General features: G+C 53.0%; 1 protein-coding gene across 9 annotated transcripts in view; it reads right to left on the bottom strand.

Moving 5' to 3' along the window:
* Window positions 1-21376, bottom strand: part of FGFR1 (fibroblast growth factor receptor 1) — an 86677-nt gene extending 65301 nt beyond the window's left edge. For all 9 annotated transcript variants that reach the window (XR_006287532.1, XM_043536311.1, XM_043536309.1 and 6 more), the window contains exons 1-2: window positions 20917-21376; window positions 7633-7847 (exon numbers count right to left, since the gene is read on the bottom strand). Coding sequence is in view for 8 of the 9 variants with exons in the window: in XM_043536311.1 (XP_043392246.1) it covers window positions 7633-7723 (91 nt within the window). In the remaining variant the exon portion in view is untranslated. The remainder of the gene's footprint in view (window positions 1-7632; window positions 7848-20916) is intronic.
* Window positions 21377-22557: the final 1181 nt, after the last annotated feature.

The raw sequence follows: 22557 nt of genomic DNA, 5'->3' as shown, positions 1-22557 counted from the left end.
TAAAACCCTTGAGGCAATTCCAATCCACTTCCAAACACAGGGCACCCGCTCCACTTACAGCTCTGTCCCTGGGCTTTGCTCAGATGCAGCCCCATAGAAAGCAGGGAACTGTGACTTCTTTCCGGGCTCTTCTGGGAGCCGGGAGGATGCTCTGCTACTTGCTGTTACAATTTATAATGGTTTAAAATTAATTGCTCATAGCAGGTGCCTTTTGGTCCATGACACACGCCATGAATCTCCTCCCTTGCATCTCTGACTCACTGCCCCTTGTGGGCAGAGAGGAGCCGGGGCACTGACTCACAGCCACAGCCAGAGGGGGGGGGGGGGGGGCAAAGCACCAGGAGTCTGGGAGGAGGAGCTGAGTGAACTCCCTGGAAACCCTCCAGCCCAACACAGCTTATGTTTTATATTCTCAGTCCCTTGGGAGCACAAGAGAAGCCACCTGCACTAAGTCCATTAACAAGCTTGCCCAGACTTCCCCTCTCACCAGCTCTGGCCAGGCCAGGCTGCTTTGGAACAGGGGCACCGAAAGGCGGTGTCTTCAGCAGCACCGCTCTGCCATGCAGGATGGGTTTGCTAAGAGAGCAGGACCCTTCATCTTTTATCAGGACTCTCCATTCCTTCTTTCTCAGTGAAGTGTTGGATTGGCAGCCTGGAGAAGAGAGCGTGGGGTCCGGGCTGCAGGCAGGGAGGGGAGAGTCCAGGACAGGAGCTGGGGAAGAGGAACTCTGCTCACTGCGAACATTTGGAGGAAGGGAAGCAGGTGAAAGCTGTTTCCCAGAGTCTGTCTCCTGCGTGTTCATTTTCCTTTTATTTCTCTACCTGTTTCAATGTGGTGAGCAGAGGGGTGAGACGCAGCCCAGCTACTAACTGGATTTCACTGCATCTTAAATGCTTTGATTTCAGGCAAATCCCATAAGATGCCAGCTGTCCCCGCCATTAAAATTGGAGAGGGGGGCACAGTTCGACCCCAGAGCGACGAACATGGTGAGCTGTGTGCCTTGGAGGGAGCAGGCTTTCTCTGGGAGGATGGTAGCTGCTGAGATAGGTGTCCCTTCCCAATAAATCCTCTCCTATTCATTTCCAGTGCCCTGAAGTGCTTCCCCTGACCCTAGGCAGCCTACGGAGTGGGTGGCTGCGGTACTCCAGCCCCTCCGAGGGGTCCACTGCCATCAGTCCAAGCGCAGGAGACTTTGCCACAGGGCAGAGGAACTTTTTCTGTTGTTTGTAAGACTCCAGTGAGGAGCTGCTGGGATAAATCTGATCCCTCTGCCTCCCTCGGGGGAAATGTGTGTTGTAAAAACAGTGCCCCAGCTGCTAAATATGATCTCTGACCTCTGGCCGTGCACTGCGCGATAATAGCTCCCCCCACTCATCTTCTTCCCCCGGAGCTCAGCAATTAATCACAGCACCAGACACAAACCATCACTCGCTACATCCTGCTTCGACTGGCCTCCTGCAACTGCTGGCTGAGCTCTGCTGGGCTCAGAGACACCTCCCCGGCCAGACCTTGGGGCTAAGGGGAACCCATCTAGCTACCACAGTCAGAAGGAGCGGCCAGGAGAGCTAGAGCTGGGAGTCACTTTTCTCTGTCCCAGGCCATATCTAGTGCAACTCCGAAAAGTCCCTGGTGTCCCCTGCGATTTACACCAGTATGGAGAGGAGAGAGTGGCCCAGCGAAGAGCAGCTCCTGCCGGGTTCTAGGGCAATTCCGCAGCAATAGAAACATCCCCAACTGCTCTGGAGCAACTCGCCAGCCCCTGAAGGGAGCCAGCCCTGGACAGGCCCATAAGCCACCCTGCAGGAGTCTCACTTAACTCCAGCCGGTCAGCGAACATCCACTGCCCTGTGAGAGTCCTTCCAGCTTGTTGACTTTGGGGCTCTGGCTGGCAGGGTGGGAGTGGAACTAATGGGAAAGAAATGCGGACGGAGAACACCACCCAGAAAGCACTGCCGGCAGAGGGGGGCAGACGAACTCCAGTGGCGCCATCCCAGAACATGGAATACCACAGCCCCTGCGGGGAGGGGGCTTGCGGGTACCGGTTCCAGTTCCCATTGCACGCGCTGTGGAGCTGACCCATCACGCTGCAGACAGCCCGGCGACTAAGGTTCCCATTGGTGTTGGCTTGCCCCAGAGCTGTCCCTCACCTAAGCCCCAATACACCTGCCATCCTGCCGCTCCGGTCACTCATCGATGGAGCTGGAACTGCAGAGTTAAGGAAGAAGGATTACAGGAAATGTATCTGTGGAGGCTCCACCACCCACAGCAAGGGCTTCATCTGCCTGACTGCCTGGAGATGATCCATGGCCTCTGTGCTGTGGGTTCGAGGATGATCTTGCCCCCTGCCAAAAACACCCCCTAGCAGGGGGTGGGGAAGAGCGAAGGAGCCTTAACTTTCCAGGAAAGAGCCAGACAACGAGGCTGGAAGATTGGCTTCCTCTCCCACTGCCCACTGGCAGACACCCACAAGATCATGCTCCCTGCCCCCCTTCGAGAGACCCCTTGCAGATGGAGCTGGGGGAGCTTAGCCTTTTAGCCAGCTGGGCTAGCGTCTGCAGTAGAAAATGGACACGCCTTCCCTCCTTGCTACCAAGGGGAGAGGGGATACAATGGAAGTGCAGGCCACAGGGCACTCATGCTGCCCCAGTTCTAGTGGCGGCCACGATGTCCTGCAAAGCCCACAGCACTGGTCCAGCTGGATTTAAAGTGACCGGCCAACTGGACCCTGAGAGGCAACACTGCAGCGAGCCAGCAGCACCCAGCACTTTGCACAGTCAGCTCTCTCAGCAGCGGGTGGCCCAGGTATCTAGCAGTTCTGGGGGAGCTGAGGCCCATCGCTAAACTCCTCTCCATGGGCCGGCATGTGGGGCAATGCACAGGGCCTCAGGGGGGTGAGGGGAAAGGGCAGCATGATTCCTTGCAAAGCTCAACTCACATGCTACTAGCAGAATCTCTGCCCTAAAGAAAGCACAAACCCCGAGAGGGAGGTAAGGAGGAGTCGGAGAGGGAAAGAGGATTAAAATACTAAGGGAAAAAACACCCCAAAATATCCCTGGGGAAAGGCAAAACAATGGATCTCTAGCCCCCTGTGGGCATGCTCAAGAGAGGATGGATGGGCAGGAGCATCAGGCACTGGACTGGGACTCTGGAGATCTGGATCCTGTTCCTGGGTCTGTGCTTCTGAATTGGACAGTGCTTGATACCACAGTGCCAGGCACAGTACAAAACCCCAGAGAGTGAGGATGGGGCTTTAGGCATACGCTGGACACACGGATTAGACAGACCTCAGACCAGGAGCGTAAATGGTGGATGAGGACACGAGCATGTTGGGGAAAATAAATCTCTGTGAGTTTCTGCAGGTTTTCATTTAACCTGAAGACAAAGACTGGCTTTGTGAGAGAGACCGAGTCTGCTCATGGAAATACCTGGACTTTCCCGTTTAACTAGATGTTTTACCACCTCCAAATTTAGGGAACTATAAAAGGCAGTAAGTGCCCATTAAGATTTTATTTGCTGCAGATTTTTCAACAACTGGTGGGAGCCCTGACATGGGCAGAATTTCACCAGACTCAACGAGGAGGAGGGTTGGAGACTTAAAAACCTTCCTCTCCTGCTAAAGCAGAAGCTGCTCTCCCAGCGCGAGCCCTGGGGATTATTACATCTCTGAGAAGGGAGTGTCAATGCCTCTAAAACAGATGTGAACTGAAACCCTATAAACATAAAAACCGGAGTCCAGAAAAGCTGCTGCCTTTGCAATGAATGGGACCCAAGTGCAGTCACTCGCTGTTCCCCAGGTGACGCCTACCAGGCCCGCAAACCCGTTAAAAGAGAAACAGTTCAGTTGCCTCCCTGTCGCCCATTCGCTCGGGTGGACCTGGCACACCCTGACCTGCCCAGCTGCTTCCCGCAGGGCGAGAGGTCATTGGCTGTGGGGCTGGCAACCCAGCACCTGGCCTGTGGTCACAGGAAGGAAACGAGAGTGGAAGAGTCTCCTCCCGCAGCAGGCCCAGCCAGCTCCACCCACCAGTGCCCACAGCCTGGGCAGCTGCTTCAAAAACCCAAACTAAAAAGGGAGGAAATGATCGGGACCCGTTCTCCTTCCTGGCCTGTTAACTGAGAACCGGGTAGCTGCCGCCATGGCCTTGCACGGGACAGCGGCAGTGAGTCCCCACTGGCTCCAAAGCGTTCCACAGACGTACTGAGCTCAGTCTCAGCTCCACTGGGCGCTAGGCAGGGATCCTTGTGCCCAACTTCCAGACACACAGACGGGAGGGAACCTGCCCAGCACGAAGCACTGACCGAGGATAGAACCCAGGGACCTGCTGGTGTTGTTCAAATGGGCGCCTAAAGTTAAGTTCCCAAGTCCTCCTTTGGCACCTAAATAAGCAGCCTGGTTATCCACAACACTGAGCACTCAGCAGCTGCCGCTGCAGCCACGATTTGCCTACTTGTGCCCTTAGCACAGGGCCCTCCCTCTGCCCGAGAGCTATCCTACACTGCCTGAACGCACCTCTCCGGTTAGACAGCAGCGAAGGACACAGAGACCCTGGATGTGACGCCAGCCTGGGGGAGAGCGGGCTTCCAAACAATCCTGCTCAGGCTGGCAGAGAGCAGTGCAAAAGGCAGGTAAAATGCCGATCTTACTGACCCTCTCCTACTGGATATTTGAGGGTCCATCCGCACTGGGAGCAGGACCAGGCTAGGTACAACCACTTCCCAACGTGGAGTCCACATGGACAGAGAATGGTTTTCTCTGTGAACAGCCTCCTGGTGGGTGCCAAACGACAGACTCTGCCCCCAGCAGGGTTCCTCACCATGGCTGTGTCAATGTAGCCGTGCAGGGGGTGCTGGGAAACGCTAAAGCTCAGGGCTCATTTTCTAGCTGCCTGCTCTGACTGCAGCTCAAGAGCATCTGAAGACAACGGAGCAGACTGGGGCAGGGAAAGGGGAAGGGGAGACTTCCCTGGAATCCTCACTAAGCTCTCAGAAGCTCAACACAGCCCCATCACTCCAAACCCGGCAAGCTACATCCCATGTACCGTCACGGTCTCCACGCCCCATGGAGTCACTCTCCGGGACTAAGGAGAGCCAGTCCTGCACCACCCTTCACACGCCTGGGGGAGTTTCAATCATATTCCAAAGCTCTCTAGGAAACATCTCCAGGGATGGGTGGCTTTCTAAGCAGAACCCTGTTTATTCAAGACAACTGCATATTGGAGAGGAAAAAAAAGAAGCAAAGGAAGTTAAAATGCCAAGAGGAGAGCTCAAAGTTTGCCATGTTTTGTGGCACCTCTGGGCCCTGTGCTGAGCAGCAATGGTGGCCTCTGGCTCCAGAGCCAGTTACTACTGTCTGGAAGGCAGTACGGGGACGGGAGTGCCAGAATGCCGGCTCCTGGGCTTGCATCACCCTGTAGGGAAAGGTGAGGCCATTACCATGCACGACCGTTGTATCTCTCGGTAGCATTCTAGAGCTCCCATCACTGGGACACATTGGTGCCAAAATCGGTACGCTAGCCAGTGCACCACGGCTGTTCATGCTTTAGGCTTGGATTTGCAAAGCAGCCAAAGGGGGTTAGGCATCCAAATCCCATTGAAATTCAGTGAGAAAATCCCAGCCTTATTCACCAACACAGCTCACTTGTGGTACCATACACTTCATGTCGTCCTGACCATTCCAGCATTGCTGTGTTCTCCTAGGGAGTGGGAGTGCTGGATACTCTCCCGCAAACAGCAGCCACCATCTGGTTACAGCCCTGTTCCTCCCCTCTCAGCCATCAGCCGCAGACAGACAAACCCACCAATCACTGCAGAGAGACATCAGCACTGGGACTTCTGCTCTTTATCCTGGGGCATGTGTGGAACAATTAGCCCCCATGGTAGGCACATAAAATGGATGCCAAGCACACAGTACCTTGGGGTTTGGGAGGGAGGAAGAGGACGGGTGGAGAGGGGGAACAATGAGTCCTAAAGACAGAAATGCCCCACAGAACATTCTTGTGTAGTTCACGCCAAGATGCAGTAAGTCAGAACGCCTGCGCGTTGGTGACTGGTCTGTTTATTCTCTGCCTCGCTGTGGGGAAAACCCAGGCTTTGAAATGCTCTAGCGTTACTCGATTTTGGGGGGCTGCCTGCAGCGCCCAGGCTGGCATTGGTCCAGGCCCATTAATACGTGGCCATTACACCTCAACATGCCACCAGGTTACAGAAAATTACAGGGGGAGAAGGGAAACACAAGCCTCCCAGCCTAGCCGGGGAGAGGCAGGTTCCCATGGGTCTTGTTCATAGCTACTGGCAAAGAGCAGGGGAGGGGCTGTGACTGGTAATAGCAGAGTTGCCTGGGAGCCAAACCCATCAGATATCCTTTAGTAACAAATGGTGACTAGAGACAAGTGGGAAGCTCGAGTTTGGGGGACCTGGTCTCTAGCCCCAGGAAAAAGCCACTTCAGCTGTGGGAAGCCCGTGCTGCAGCAACGGGACGAGTTAGCACTCGCTCTGCTACCACCCAGCGAGTGTGTGGGCAAAGCTTGGAAGACCTGAACAACCATCAGAACTCGGGCCCGAGGCAACACCAGGAGCACCAGGGGCTTCTGCCAAAGCCAGGAACTCAGCCAACCCGCGGACATATGACAGACAAACAAGCGACAGGCAACGTTCCCCAGTTCCCCAACATCTCCACGGTCCGCTCCTTTTCGGAACGGTGCTTTCATCACGCACACTCATGGCCAGTTGAGATCAGACGGATCACCCACCATTCATGTCACTCAGGACCCAGACCAGAGCTCTAACGCAGTTCTCAGGTGAGGGCAGGCTAGTGCATTCCCCTGCTGAACCTCTCCATCCCCAGCAGTGCCTTGACCACAAGTCAGTGAGCCCTTTACCATGAGTTATTCCAACGCCACAACACAGACTCCCCGACATTCAACGCAGACTCCCCAGCATCCTTCAAAACAACTAGCCAAGGCAAGGCCGGTACCTGTCTTGTTAGATAATGGGGGAAGTCACCACACTGATCTCCAACTACAGCTCATCAGAATGAGGGAAATGATTGCCATGAAACAGAATCAGCTCTCCCGCGGACAAGGGGGAACCCCTATCAGCTTTGAAACAACCTGGTCAACATTTTTCATTGCACACGTTTTTTTTCCAGATGAAAAATGGCCTTTTTTTTTCCAAAAAGTTTCTTTTGATTTTTTCCCCTTTTTAAGAAACATTCCCTTATTTTGTTTGCTTCAAACGGCAGTGTTCCTTTGGCAATACTTCCCGTTTCCCAGCCAGCGCCAGCTGGCGGCTGCCGAGACGTTTTTGCAGCTTCTCAGCTCAGGTAAGCCTGTCTTCTCCTAGCACAAGCACAAACCGTTCACTGCAACAGCCAACATACTCGCGGAGAGCGTTCCTGCTGCAGGACTTCAAAACAGGCTGTGCTTGTTTCATAAGAAAGTCAGAGACACCCAGTATCTTATAACCATTCAGGAGCAGCAACTCAAAGAAAAGGGGCTGAGAACAGACGTGCCTCTTGTCCCCGCGACCTGCCCTTAAAAGGGCTCTTTATGTCACATTTCTATTCACTAGCAGCAGGAGCTCTTGACTCCGGCCAGAGAGACTCGGGAGCAGAAGGGTGTGGTTCCTCTTACCTTGGTCTGGCAGGGTTGGTGCCGGCCTTGCACTGCACAGCGTGGCTGTGACCAGCACAGCCCAAAAGAGGAGGCACCTCCAGGTAAACATCCCAGTTCTGCTGCTACTGTTTGGCAACCGGGCTCCGGAACTCCATGGGGACTCCAGTCGAGACTGCCTGCTTGCTAGCTGGGGCTCGCTTAATCTTCTCTTCCAAACTTCCAGTGCCTTCCAGCTGCCAACCAGGAAACAAGAAGAGTTAGATCCGGAGTAACGCAGGTCCATGCGCAGCGACAAGCCGAGAACAGGGGCAATCCTCTCTCAGACTAAACAGCACCCGACGTGGATTTTTTTTTTAAAAACTGTGTGTGTTCAAATCTATGGGGACAAGTCGCTGCTATTTCTAGCCCTCTCTTTGATTTAAAATACAAGTGTTTGCAGCTCTTTTTGTCAGTGGGTGACATATGCCACAAAAGAGAACAGCTCCACAGCGCACTAATAAAGTCACTCTGTGTGTGTGACCTTCACAGCTAATCTATAAACAGTGACGTTTCAGTCTGGACTCCACTGGGAACCTAGGGTCTGGCTGCACTTCCAAATTTGGGTGCCTAAAGCGAAGCACCCAAAGCCATGTTTCAGCACCTCAACGCAGCCACCCAGTTCTCAGAAGTGCATTTCCCCTGGGCTGCAATAAAGCTGCCGAGGCTCAGCACCAGAGCTGCTCGGGAATTTTTCAAAGAAAAATGCCAGTTCGCCAAAACCGAAACTGTTTGCAGAAAGGGTGGGTCTGGACAAACCTCCCGACTCAAACAAACATTGGCAAAAGGTCCGAAAAACCTGTCAAAATGTCCAGTTTCGGCATTTGCTAACTGAAAAGTTTTGGCTTTTCATTTTTCATTGCTTATTTTGAAGCACACAAGTTTTAAAAGGCCTGGCCTATGTCACAGTCTCACAAGATCTTTTGCTTCTATAGCATCTCTCATCTCAAAGCGATTCAGGAGCTTCAGAAACTGACCCAGATATATCTGCACCCACCACTGGGGTGCAACACAAGTGACCCCACCAGCACCACCCAACAGTAACGCAATGAAAGCAGATATTCCCATGCAATTCCATGTGTGCTGGAGCAGGGCTTGAAAAAAACAGAACAGTAACTGTCCTTCAATAGTCTCCAGCTCTAATCAGGAACATAAGCAGGGGGGAAGGAGAGGGATGTGTGCGCGAGCGCACAAACACACGTAACACAACAGAACCAAATTTATCTGAACTCCTCTTATCCAAAGCTTCCCATTAACCAAAACCAAACAAACAAACTTTGCATCCCTGTTTCTGTTTAGACGGAAGAGGTTCTGCTGCGTAGAGCTCTGTGAACACAGGTTTTGCAGTATGACCCAGCAAGGCCCTTCCAATTCACCCCCACCGATGCGCACTCTTCCAATAAATGGCATTTGATCTCCACTGAGTGACATGCCTAGCTTGTTGTGAAGAAGCAGAGAGCTTCAGGATTTGACTTCCGTGGTTTTTGTCTCCAGATCACTGGAATTGGAAAACCCAGACTTCTGGAACCAGCGGGTTAATTTGCATCCATTAGCTTTTTGCTCCTAACCTAAGGATACCAAGTGCAGAAGATCTCTTGATCTCCCACCCCGCAGCACGGAGATGGGCAGGACAGTCTGGACTGATAAGGGCTAAAAAACACGTTTTGATTCTAAAAATGAAACACACACATAAACCAAACTGAAACCAGCAGTTGGGGCCAAGGCTGAAGACACCAGGGGAAGTGGAAATTTGCCTGGATAAAGCTGAGCACAGCCCTGCTGCATCTGGGCAGCTGTGAAGCTGTGCGGCTTGACACAGGTTCAGTCACTGTGTTCCAACGAGACCCAGTTCAGCCCTCCCGTGAACGAGAGCAGCTCCCAGTGAGGTCAGGGAGGGCTGGGCCAAGGGCTGCGTTTGGCCAAAGATTGTATCCTCTGTGACTGAGAGTGAACTGGGAGCATTCAATGGCTGAGTCCACCCCCACGCCCCCTTAAGGGAGTGGATGGCTGAGTCCACCCCCACCCCCCCTTAAGGGAGTGGATGCCAAGCGCCCTGCAGTTAAGAATTAGCCTGTAGCTGGTGGTGTCAATAGCTTTCAGAGGGGTGGCTCACTAAGGGGGAATAGCCAAAGGCAGCCCACGGAGCTCCTCAACAGCCCTCATCATTAATGCTTGGAGGCTGATCATTCCCAGCTTGCAGTGTCCCACCCTGAGATGAGCAGCCTGGCTGCAGTGTGTTCTGGGACCTGTAGTCTCCATGGGCTGCACCACCCCAATTTAAGCGTGTGGGGTGTCAGCACTCAGGTTCCTGGCCCATTGCCATGCCCTCTATTTAGCCCTGCCTTCAGTGCCAAGTCTTCCTGCAGGCAGCTCAGAGACCCATGACTGGGCCCCATCCTAGACTCCAAAGCACAGACCCACTCAGCCGTCCCTGGCCAACACCCTCCACAACGGGGTTAAAACAGAGGGCTAAGCCCTGCCTTCTAAGCGCCACCCTTGACTTTGCAATGGCATAAAAGACACGGTCCCCTCACCGCTCAGTCATTAATGGTCCCAGGGGCACTGTCACAGACCCAGCATGTTAGAGACATACCCAACTGATTACATTCTGCCTTCAGAACCGCCCCCCTGCCTTTTAGTTGGCCATAAGATTCTTCACTTCCTGTCCTAAAACATCAGGTCATTCTACTGTGCTTGGTTAAACAGCGGCTGTGTTTAGCCCCAGATGTGGGTGCCATCCAGCAGTTGGTCAAGTCGCCTCTCTATATCTTACCTACCAGCATGGTGGATGGGAATGTGAGACTTCGTTAATGATTGCAAAGTGACTTGAGATCTGGGGCTGGGATGTGCTGTCGGTGTAGAACTGTGTGTTATTATCCGGATGATGATATCGATGCTCTTCTGAAGAGCCACAAGGCAGTGGAAAATAACCTGAATGGAAGCTGTAGTTTTCCTAGTTGAACTTTAAAAAGATTCTTCAGCTCGGGGCTCTCTGCTTTTGTGCCACCAAAACCCTGAGAACGGCTCTCAAAGGCAATCCTGCTTTGCAAAGTGGCTCGGGTTTAGGGGCAGTGTGTTGATACAGGCGCTTGGACGGCAAACACCGGCACCCGACAGACAAACACCGGCTTTATCTCCGCGCACCGGCATGCTCAGGCGCCAGGCAGCGAGTCTTAAAATAGTTTATTGAATGTTAACAATTTACCCGGGGTTAGGAGAGGGAGGGAATTCTTTGTGGAAAAAGAAGTCTTTGGTATTTCTGGAAATTATTTTCCGTCTCCAAGTGGTTTTGTTTATCGAGCGCACACGCTGCCCGGAACATGTCCTAATGTGGACTGTCCTCGCGAAGGCCTCTCCTGAGTGCCGTGCTCTGCCAGGGCCCGCGCAGGGAGAAGGCAGCATAGCTTGAAGCAGCAGCTCACGCAAAGTGAGTCAGTGCTGGCACAAAGCCCCACAAAATTCTTCCCCTAATGCACCTCCGAGACGGCTCATTTCAGCTGAGTCAAGGGGAGCTGCTTCCTGCTCAGCTAACCAGGACCGAATACTTCCATGGAGAATCACCAGAATCAGTCACCAGCAGTGATCTGTCCCCTGACTGATGCTGGAAAAAGTGACAGAGAAACAGTGACAACGCAGATCAGAGAATGGGAAGGGAAGTGACCTACTGACGCTCCGTTAAGTGTTGGAAAGAAGCAGCCCCTCAGCAGAGCAGAGACAGGCAAACAGGGAGATAGAAGGAGAGGAACCTCTTCCACTGGCGCCTAACCAAACAGCCCATCCAGTGCAACCAAAATCAGCACTGAAAAGCAATTAGGCGGCCAGAGCCAAGGAGTTTACAGGGAGGAGCAAGACTGGGACTTACCGGCCTGGTACTTTCCTTTTTAAAGCTAAAACTCCCCCTATTGGAAGGGCTTGTCCTGAGTTGCACGCCCATCACCGGCAGGAACAGAGCTTTGCTACAGAAGCGCCTATATTCTATTGACACGTCCCTCCATGTCTGGGCGGCTCTTCTGCCTTGCCCCACCCCTCACGCGCCCCAGGTCTGTTCTGTGCCGAGGCCCTGGGCTCATGAGGTGAGGAAGCCGGGAGAGCATTTGTACCTATACAAACAAAGATGTGACTCTTCTCGGTGTTTGCACAGCTTTTCTATAAATCTGAACCGAAAATGGTTCATTCCCAAGGGCCGGAACGTGAACAGGGCTGCCCATCAGCTCGTTCCAGCGTGTGGAACCTAGTGCTACCCTCAGTTCTATCCTTCCCTACCCTATCCTTCCCGGGGCACTCTGCGGAGTTTTTATTTTTCAGGGGAAGATTTCAACAACTAAAAATGGAAATGCTAAGAGAGAAACCATACCTAAGTGCCCCTTAGAGACCTGGCTGCAGAGGCTACAATTATAACCAGGCCCAATTACACCCACACTTCTATTTAAAACAGCGGACAGATCGCGTGTGCAGCCATGTGCCCTCCCACACCAGGATGCCCTCACTCAGGCAGAACCAGACACTGAGCATGCACACATAGTTTACCTGTGCACACCCTCCCCAGCAGAATCACACACACCGCACATTCACACACACACACACACACATCCACTCAGGGTCACACGCTGGTAACGCAGCTCAGACATCCTCTCATTGCTTGGAGGCCCCACAAAGGCATGATCTGCTCCCACACCCTTTGCTCACATATACACAACAGATGGGCAAACTTCAAAAGGTTCCCAGCTTAGACCTAGCTGTCGAGTTTTCTACAATGCTCTTCCTCACGATGGTATCGGAGAAAGCATCCAAGCACCTAGAGTTTTATCTAACCTCCTCGAATCATCCAAACCGAGCTGGAAATCTCAAGAGAGCGGGCTCAGCACACAAAGGGCATGTCAATTCTTGGCTGCAAACCCAGAGCGAACGTGCATTTTTTCTGGACATTTCAGGGCTATGGAGGATTCTGACTTTACCCATTCCTGTTTGCTCACCCTTAGGGCATGTGCCCCTGGTTCCAAAGGAAAGAGTCAGAGGGTATCCAATCAAGGCCCACACTCTGCTCACAGCCCCTCTAGCTGTGTACTATTTCTCGTAAGGAATCAAGTGGTATTTTACCCTTGCATATGCTAACAGTCACCATGTCCCACTGTCCCTCAAGACACGCTGGTTTCCAGGCCTTTTCAGTCAGGGAATCTAGTGATCACAATTTAATGTTGCAGATAAAACCTAAGGCTGCTTCGGGACTCGACAGGGATGCAGCTTCTAACTCAACTCCCAGGTCAGCGTGTCCTCAAACTCCTGTGGGCTGGGCTCAACCCAGCCACTACGGTAGGGTTGTGTTTGGTCTAACCAAGCCTGGAACTTGCCCATGGGAGGCCTAAAAAGGACAATCGAATTGTCACTAGAAGAAGCAAGTCCAAGAACACATGTGCTGGGACCAGGGTGATCTAGAAAGGCCACCAAGCACCAGAGAGCGGCCTCAGCCTGTGCCTGCTACAGATCAGCACAAGGGTGGCGTGGGGGGATCCTCTCCAAAGGGCTGTGGCCAGATCCCTTCTCTGCTCGCTGTGGTTTTCCAGTCACTGTTCCTACCAGTGGCTTGAGAGCCACATGCCCTTTGTAAAGCAGCGTGGAGGGGCTGGGGGGGGAGCAACTTTGGGTTGCCAACGTTCTAATCACAGAAAACCAAACACCCTTGCCCCGCCCCCTGCCCCAGCCCCATCTTCGAGGCTCCGCCCCTCCATTGCTCGCTCTCCCCCACCCTCACTCGCTCATTTTCACCAGGCTGGGGAAGGGGGTTGGGGTGCAGAAGGGGGTGAGGGCTCCAGCTGGGGGTGGAGACTCTGGGGTGGGGCCAGGAATGAGAAGTTTGGGGTGCAGGAGGGGGCTCTGGGCTGTGGCCAAGGGGTTTGGAGTGCAGGAGGGAGCTCTGGACTGGGGCAAGGGGTTCAGGCACAGGAGGGCATGCGGGGTGAAGGGTTCAGGAGAGTTTGGGTGCAGGAGGGGGCTCAGGACTGGGGGTTGAGGTGCAGGCGGGGGTTCCGGGTGCAGGCTCCGGGCAGCGCTTACTTCAGGAAGCTCCAGGGAAGCAGCTGGCATGTCCCTTCAGTTCCTCTGCTCTGCCCCCGTCCACAGGCACCGCCCCCCACATCGCCCATTGGCCACGATTCCCAGCCAATGGGAGCTGCAGAGCCGGTGCTCGGGGCAGCACCTGGAGCCCCCATGGCCACCCCTACGCCTATAAGCCGGAGGGACATGTTGGCCACATCCCCAGCTGGGTAGGGAGTCTGCCAGCACCCCAACCAGACTTTTAACAGCCTGGTCAGCAGGGTCCCTTTCGATTGGGTGTTCTGGTCGAAAACCGGACGCCTGGCAACCCTAGGGAACATGGGGGTAACAACAGGTTGCTGGAGATTTCAATATCTGACATGTGGGATTCTCTATTTTGTCAGTACCTGAAACCAAGCCAGCCGGAGGGGCGAGTGTGCTGGGGAAGGAAACGCTCAGCAGTAGAAAGGGAAGGCTGGTGGGATGGTGGGCAGATTCTGCTCTCACTGCGGCTTTAAAGGAATCCGTCCCCAGTTCAGGTCACAGCACACCGCTGGTCATAAGGGAAAGCCACAGGGCTAGATGTTTTACACCCAGCCGCCCCCTTTGAAAGCAATGGAGACTCCTCCTTCCCCAGCAAGAACCATAGGAGCTGCTGGGTGCTGAGCCATATTGAAAACCGGCCCGTAATACGGGCATGAATCAAAACCGGAAGCTTCACTCAAAGACTAGGACTGGCCAGCAGCTCAGCACTGAGCACTACCATGGCAGCTACCTTTGGTCAGAGTCCTGGCTCCAGAACCGCCCTCCGCAGGCCAGCAGGAACCGGCAGTGGTGTAAAGGGCTCTGGGCAATAACTTAATTCACCCAACGGTGACCCCTACACCCAGCTGAGGATCAGGAACCAGTGCCTCCGAAGTGAATCCCTTCCCATCTCCACCTAGAAGGCTGACAGCTGCAAAGGGCAGACCTCGCAACAGGCGATGGAAAGCATGGACCAAAGGGCTGTGATGGGAGATGGGGTCTCCCATCCCCAAGAGAACAGTGTGGCAGGGACATAGTTGAGGTACCGGGTGCAAAGTCCACCCCCCAAAGGCAAGCAGGTGACTGGATAACCACTTACCAAACACTGGAAGGAAGCACATACCCAGCTTGAAAATATGCGTGGCCTTAGGGTAAGCTGCATGTTTTTCACTTGAGTCTCAAGATAAATAAAGCGTCAACCTCACTGCAAACTAAGGAAGTGCCACAAAGTGCCGGGACAGAATTAACCCCTCCCCCCGCCCGCATCCCTCCGCGCGCTGGACTGCACACAAGCCAGGAACCGAGTATTTGCTGAAATCAAGAGAAAACAATTCTAATAGCGTCTAGGGGAGAAAACAGTAATGTTTAAAGCAGACACAGACTTGGAAAAATACATGCCCGAGTGTGCAGCATACAGCATTTAATCCTTCCACGCAGAAAACGTCTCCGTAAGTCACGTGTACATTTCCAGGAGCACATTGCAAGGGCTCACAGCTTAGGGGCTTCAGCAATATGGAGGGGATTATAAAAAGCGTATTCCTAATGAGTAAACTAAGATCTCAGTCAGTAGCCTCTTTAAGACTTTCCTAAATTTGCTCCAGGCACCAAGTCTGATGCAGCCATCTAGCAAAAATCTAACTGATTGCCTTTCATCACCTCAGTGGAAATATGGGATCAGGACAGAGAAGGGAGGGAACAGTTTCACAACACTGGGATACTTTTAACATTTCAGAAGTTACCCCGAACAGGGCATGCTGTCTAATGGACAGGACACAGGACTCAGAGTCAGAGTGCATGCCCAGCTGGCCCCCGGCGTCTGTTCCCAGCTCTGCTACCAACTTGCCCACAGCAAAATCTGAAGCCAACATTTTCAGAAGTAGCCTCAGTTTTTGGAGCTCAGTGAAAGATGCCTGGGGCCTGGTTTCCAGAGTTGTGCAGAGCTGTGGGTGCTCAGTGACCTCAGCTGGGCTTGTGGGTACTCATTGCATCTGAAGAGAATCAGGCCCCGGGGATCTCAAGTTGGGTACTCAAAATCAAAGGGCTCTTTAGAGGATATGAGCTGTAATCTCTCTAGGCCCCATTCGGTGAAACAGGTCTGATCATATTTACCTGCTTGACAAGAGAGCTGAATGATTGCAAAATGCAGTCAGCTCCCCAGATGAAAGGTTGCTAGAGAAGGGGAAAGGATGAACTCACTCAATTCCAGCAAATATTTTCCTACTAGAGATAAAGACAAACACCCACAAAAGAGAAGGAAGAAGACCACCAAGTCCTGGAAAGCAGAGGAGGAAGTTGAATTACCAAGGACTAGAGCCTCTGTGAGCTGGTCAAAACCCAACTGCCCTTTTCAGCAGGCTGGAAGCTACAATGCTGTGAGAACATGCATCATGGATGCAGCAGGCTGGGACTGCAAGCAAAACGGGTTCTACTTCAGGGCAAATTTTTAAACAGCTAAATACGCAAGGTTCTGAAGGGAACAATAAAGTCACCAGCTTTCCTGAAAGCATGAAGGGCTCCCTTCCCAGCTTGGTGAGAGCAGCCTGGTTCCTTATTTTAAAGCGGAATCGGAGTCATGAATATGATGGAGTCAGACGCTGACAGATTTGTAGTTCCTGTGGACAAGAGCTGGTGGTGCAGAGCATGGGAATAACCTCACTCTGTCCTTTACCATTCCAGGGCAGAGACTATCTTGATTTATTTTAATCCTCTCCAAGCAAGACAATGGGAAGGCACCAGTGCATGCCAGCCACCCCTGAGATTAAGGGAGGAAGTGCTCATGTGTGGGGAAAATGGCCACTAGCCAAAGAAATATGTGAGGACCTGTTCTCCTGATCCCCCACCAAAGCCAAGACTTGGCAGGATACCGTCTCCCTCTTCTCCCCCAGCCCCACCTCCCCCACACTGTGATTTGCATAGAGAACTTGTTAGAGCTGCAAGAATAGTGAGGGAGAAAAGTAACTCTGCATCTGCCTGACTAGGAAAGCAAATTTTGACTGTCCTATGTATTCAGGACTCTAAAAAACAAACCCTTTCCATGCACACACATGTTAGTAGTGCAAACAGTCCAATCGAGTACATCTTCAGGTTCAAATCACCGAAAGGAAACCACATATTCAACTGTAACAACTGCAGCTTTCCAGTACCAATTTGTGGCAAGCTAGTTACCTAACTCATCCAATCAGAGAACAGAAACACCGTTATGTGATTTCAGTACCTAACACAGTACAAATTGCACCCACCACAATTGAATATAAAATTCAGATTTTGAGCTGCGTTGGTTAGATACATAAGTCAAATGGTTTTGTTTGCATTCCTTGATTGGATGATTTATACCATGAACCGACACAGCATAAATTGCAAGCATCACAATTGACTATGTTTCAGAGTAACAGCAGTGTTAGTCTGTATTCGCAAAAAGAAAAGGAGTACTTGTGGCACCTTAGAGACTAACCAATTTATTTGAGCATAAGCTTCCGATGAAGTGAGCTGTAGCTCACAAAAGCTTATGCTCAAATAAATTGGTTAGTGTCTAAGGTGCCACAAGTACTCCTTTTCTTTTTACAATTGACTATAACATTCAAATTTTGCATGGTGTTGGTTAATTATATGCGTCGTCCAATCAGAGAACACAAACAATATCACAGAAGCAAACCAGGCACCACAATGCAAATAAGGAGCATTTACAACCTGATTATTTTCTGAAGAAATTTGTGAATAACTTGGAGTAAAGAATAATTATAGAATCTCATCATCCACTCATGATGAATTTGTGAATAAAACATCAAAATTTGTTGACTATATTATCTGCAGTATTCCCAACTCAAGCATTCAAAAATTATGAGTCAAAATCATGAGATTTAAAAAAAACAAAAAAACCCCAAACCCTTGGGTTCTTCTGAATTTCCTTGGTTTTGGAGCCTTTAGGGCTTGTGTTTATAAAATATTCTAGGTAACCAGTGAGGGTAGTAACTTACTTTAAAAACCCCCAAAACAGATATTCCCATGCAATTGCATGTGTGCTGGAGCAGGGCTTGAAGAAAAGCATCAAATATCATGAACTGTGCTGAAATGGTGAGACTTGGCAGCATTGTTTTAATTTGTTAAGAATTATTCACTCAACTCCAGAAATGTTCAAACATCTTAAAAGATGCATTTCAAAAATGCCAAACCATTCGTTCATGCTCTCACAGCAAAGGCAAGTGCAAAGCTTTCCCATGGGGCGAGTTCTCTGTATGAAGGACCTGTCTACATCAGGGATTTTTACATCAATGTAGCTACTCTGGTGTGGCACATCTCACTGCGGGGCTCAAACCGCACTTTACACTGGCACCTCATCACTAGAGGTTTGCACCAGCACAACCATCCTTTCTATAGACATACAGACAAACCCCTTGTCGGAAGCTAAGGGAAAGGCCCCTATCATTCAGGGGTGCTGGAATAATTTGTGTAGTGGGGGTGCTGAGAGCCATTGAACCAAACTGTAAACCCTGTGTATAATGGAAACCATTTCAAGCCGGGGGTGCAAGAGCACCCCCCGCACCCCTAGTTCCAGCAGCTATCATTTTATACATTTTTAGCAGTGCATTTTAAAATGAAATGTCGTCCATTTGGAGCAGACAGAGAAGCCGCAGCACTGTCAAGGGAACATCCAGGAATTTCTTGTAGCTTTGTTTCTGAAAGAGAGACTGACTGTGTTGGCAGTCGAGGGATGGAAACTGCAGATTCAGTGTCCCAACCTGGGGCACACAGGATCCATTAAGTAAGGCCAGGCCTCAAGAAAACAAGTTCACTTAAGATCAGCCCCGAGATACAGCTGCATGCAGAGCTTGGAGAATCTCAATGAAGAGTTTACTTCTGGCCATTTCTCATTCGTGACCAAGGACAAACAGGGACCTCATTTGCTTTGTGCAGCTTAGTGTGTTACAGGAGGGAGGACAAAGCACAGCCAAAAATTTTTTAGACTTGCTAACAAACCGTCTAACATAAGGGGCGAGATCTACAGCAGGACCACCTTAATGAGATACTCCAGCCAGTGCCTCCCCAGAGGGCCAATACAGGCTTCAACAAACTTCCGCTTTAGCAAGGAGAACTGTGTAAATAAGACATTAGTAGGCATGAGAAGCCCAGGCGGGCATCTGCATTACAGGGCATTAGCACACTGCATGCCTGCAAAAATGATTCAGATAGGAGGGATATCGCTGGGGTGCCACTGATTAGCAGGACTGGAAAACTACACAGCAGTGTTTTATGGGGATGCTTTATATCAGCCCTAAATATAGAATAGTAAAGCAAGGCTGGAGAAACTTTTGGCTAAATTGTCTAGGTGTGCCAGGTATTAAAAACTTTCCTCAGACATTCAACTATGCAGAGTACATCTGCTAAGGAAGAGTAAGGAAACATTTAGCTTAATGACCATATCTAGAGAAAGTGCTATTCCATTACGGAGACAAAATCAACAAGCTTGAAACCAGAGGGAATATTTTCAATGCAGAAGAGATTTTCCTCCCGCACTAAACTTTGTACCTTAAGAAGCTTTTTTGGCTCAGAAAACCCTCCTCTTTTAAAAGGCAGGCCTTATTTTATGCGTTAAGGCAACGCTCTTAAGGTCCCAGTGAGAAAACAGTTCCATAAATCCCAAGAATCTCGCATCAAGCCGAACCCCTAAAACTGGCCTCACTCGCTCGGTTATAATGGGAGAATGGAAAAAAGCAAAGCAGGACTGCAGGGCAGTGACACAATGCACGCTCCTTCGGGGAGCATGTGGGGAGCAGCAGCCCATCCAGTGAATGTCTAGGAGAACGCCCGATTCAATGCTCTGAATCTGCCCACACCATCTCAGGAGGCTGCTGCTGGGTTTTGCTCAATTCAGACAGGAATTCCTTAGCCACTTGCCTGTGCTCCCTGAACTATGGCATGCCTGCCATTAAGTTCGCAATAATCAATATGAGAAACATTTACCAGGTGCCAACTATCCAGAGAGTTTACACAAGGTCAAGAAACAACTTCCCCCTCTTCATTTCCAGTCACAGGCTCTCCAGGGCTCCTCGAAAACCAGGCAGTGGCCTGACCCCGGTGGCGCCTGCCCTACAAGAACTCTGAAGCCACCTTTCCCCGTGGCCTAGAGAGGAACAAATCCCTCCCTGCAAACTCCAGCACAGGGCTGGCTCTAAAGCCCTGCTGCAGAAATGGAGAATTCAGCCCCCTGCTCAAGGTGTCCTTCACCTCTGACTGCCAGAAGCCGGGACTGGATGGCAGGGGGCGGATCACTCCATAAATCGCCCTGTTCTGTTCATCCCCTCTGCAGCGCCTGGCCCCAGCCAGATGGACCCTTGGCCTGCCCTAGTATGGCCGCTCTTATGTTCCCCCAGCACAGGGGCTCTCCTGTTCTATAAAGGAGCGCGGGTCCCCCGGGTTCGCTCTGCCCATGGGACTAAGCAGTCTGCCCTCCTTTGGGGAGGTCTGGTGGCCAGGCTGGGCCAGGCACAGCACCAAGAAGTGCCCCCAACTCCCCCCGGTGGGTGCTACCAGGACACATCCACCTCGGGGCTCCCTGCGGCCGGGGCACCGCTGGGGGAGAAGCAGTCGCAGGGCCCGATCCTGCAGGCGCCCGCGCGCACCGGTAAGTTTGCTCGGGGCTGGGCTGCCCCCAGGATCGGGCCCGTGCCAGGGGCGCTGCGAACTCTGCCCAGCACAGAGCCGGAGGCTGCTGCGGGCTCCCAGCGCCCTGCTCCCCGGGCACCTGGCACCGCAGGCCGGGACGGGGCCGGAACCAGCCCCCGCGGCTTTGCCCCAGCCACGGCTGAGCAAGGTCTGGCGGCTCCCTCCCGGGGCCCCATGCCCCAGGCTGGCGCGGGGACTGGAAGCAGTGGGTGCATTCCAGCCTCCATCACCGCCCCACGGCGGACACTGACCCTCCCGCGGGGAGCAGGGCGGGCCGGGGTAGAGCCCTGGGCGCTCTCCGCAGCGTTTCACGGCCAGGCCCCCAGCCCTGAGCGGGGCGCCCCCTCTGACCCACTCCGGTCTCACTCAGCAGCCCCGCCCCCACGGGGACAGACCCCAGAGGCGCCCGCCCCCCGTCCGCCCACGCCCCCCTCCCCCCCAGGAGCGAGTCCCAAAGTTTGGGGAAAGTTTGCCCGCAGCTGCGATGGCGCCTCCCGGGCATGGGGGGCGGGTGGGAAGCCGCGTGGGACGCTCCCTCCAGCAGCTACTCACCGGTCCGGCTGGGCACAGTCCGCGGGGTCCAGTGGGGGAGCGGCCGCTCCAGGCGGGGCCGGTCCCGCTCGGTGCCCCCGGAGCTGCCGCGGGGACACAATCCCCCAGCGGCGCCGGCTGCTGGGAACAATAGGCGCAGAGCCCTGGCCGGGGCTGGAGGCGCGCAGACCTCCCGAGCCGCCCCAGCTCACAGCCCCGGCTCCATCTCGCCAAGGGGGCCCCCGTGCGCTGTAGATCCGGGAAGGGGCTCGGCCCCCGGGGAAGACACAAGTGGCCGCGACGCCCCCTAGACTCCGCCGATCCCGGGGGCTGGAAGCCCAGGTGCCCGGACGAGCTGCGGTGGATGCGCTGCGCTGCGTTCCCCGGGTTCCCTCCGTGCGCTCCGGAGCGACGCGCCTCCCTCCTCCGGCTGCTGCCCGGTGCCCAGTCCCCCACTGCGCGCTGCAGAGCAGGGCTGAGTCCCTCCCTCTCCGCCGGCCCCTCCTCCGTCCTCCACACCCCCCTGCTTCCCAGCTCCTCCTCCTCGCTTCGCTCAGGCCCTCCCGCCCCGGCCCCTCTCGGTGTTCCCACGCCGCCCTTCTCCTCTCCACCGCCAGCAGCCTGCTGGGCTGACTGCCCCTGGGCTAGCCTGTCCTGGGCCGGGAAGCGTCTCTGCCTCCGGCGGGAGAAGGAATCTCAGGCTCCGGCTTCTCGGGATAGACAGGAGCGGCAAGGGCTCGGGACTTGCCCGGGAGGCTCTTCCAAGTGCGTGCGGGGCCGCTGGATGGGCGAACAAACCCCTCGGTGTTTGGATCTGAGCTCCGAGCCCCCGAAATGCGGCTCCTGCTTCCGCACGGAGCTCATGGCAAAATCTTGGCTGTGGGGTGCAGGCGGCTGGGGAAAGTCCCTCCTTCCCCAGCAGAGCTGGGCCTTTGGCCACCTCTCGGGTTTACATTTTATTTGCGTGTTCCCTTCCAAATAAACCTGCGTGGTTTCTATAGGCTGATTCCAAACAGTGCAGTTTATTGTGGAGGGTGTGTTTCATTGCCCGATTATTTATGTGTGTTATGGTAGCTCTGAGTCCCCGAGATCAGGATCCGGGACCCCATTGTGCTAGATATGTAGTAACAGGAGCCAATTTTTGCCCTGAAGCGCTTACAGTCTAAGGCCCCGATCCTGCAATGAGCTTCATGGACGAGCCAAGGCTCAGCCAATGTGCGCTGCCAGGCACAGGGCTGCCGGACATACAACAAATAAAATAACCAAGCAACAGACGTGCAACATGTCAGAAGAGCAGAACTCGTCAGTAATCAGTGTTGCCAACTCTTGCCGCATGATAATCTCCTTATATTTGGTGTGATTCTTAAAGCCCCGGCTGCCAGGATCAAGTGAGAATCTCAGATTGATTGACTTATTTCTCTTTTAGGTAAATTTCTAGCCCTGGCGGTTGCAGAGCAAACCTGAACTGAGTGTGAGATAAAGGCTCAGGGAAACCAGCTGGCAAAACCACAGAACCCAGCATTGCTGATTTTACTTTTGAAATCTCAGGATTTTAAAGACAATGTATGATTATTTAGGGCTTGACTCACGATTTTTGAACAGTCAGGGTTGGTGATATTGTCTTCCCCCTCCAACACACACGCTCGTTTCCCCGCTATTTGT

This window comes from Chelonia mydas, chromosome 26, assembly GCF_015237465.2.
Source record: "Chelonia mydas isolate rCheMyd1 chromosome 26, rCheMyd1.pri.v2, whole genome shotgun sequence".
Lineage (NCBI taxonomy): Eukaryota > Metazoa > Chordata > Testudines > Cheloniidae > Chelonia > Chelonia mydas.
The sequence above is the reverse complement of the archived record's forward strand: the minus strand, read 5'-3'. Positions and strand labels throughout refer to the sequence as shown.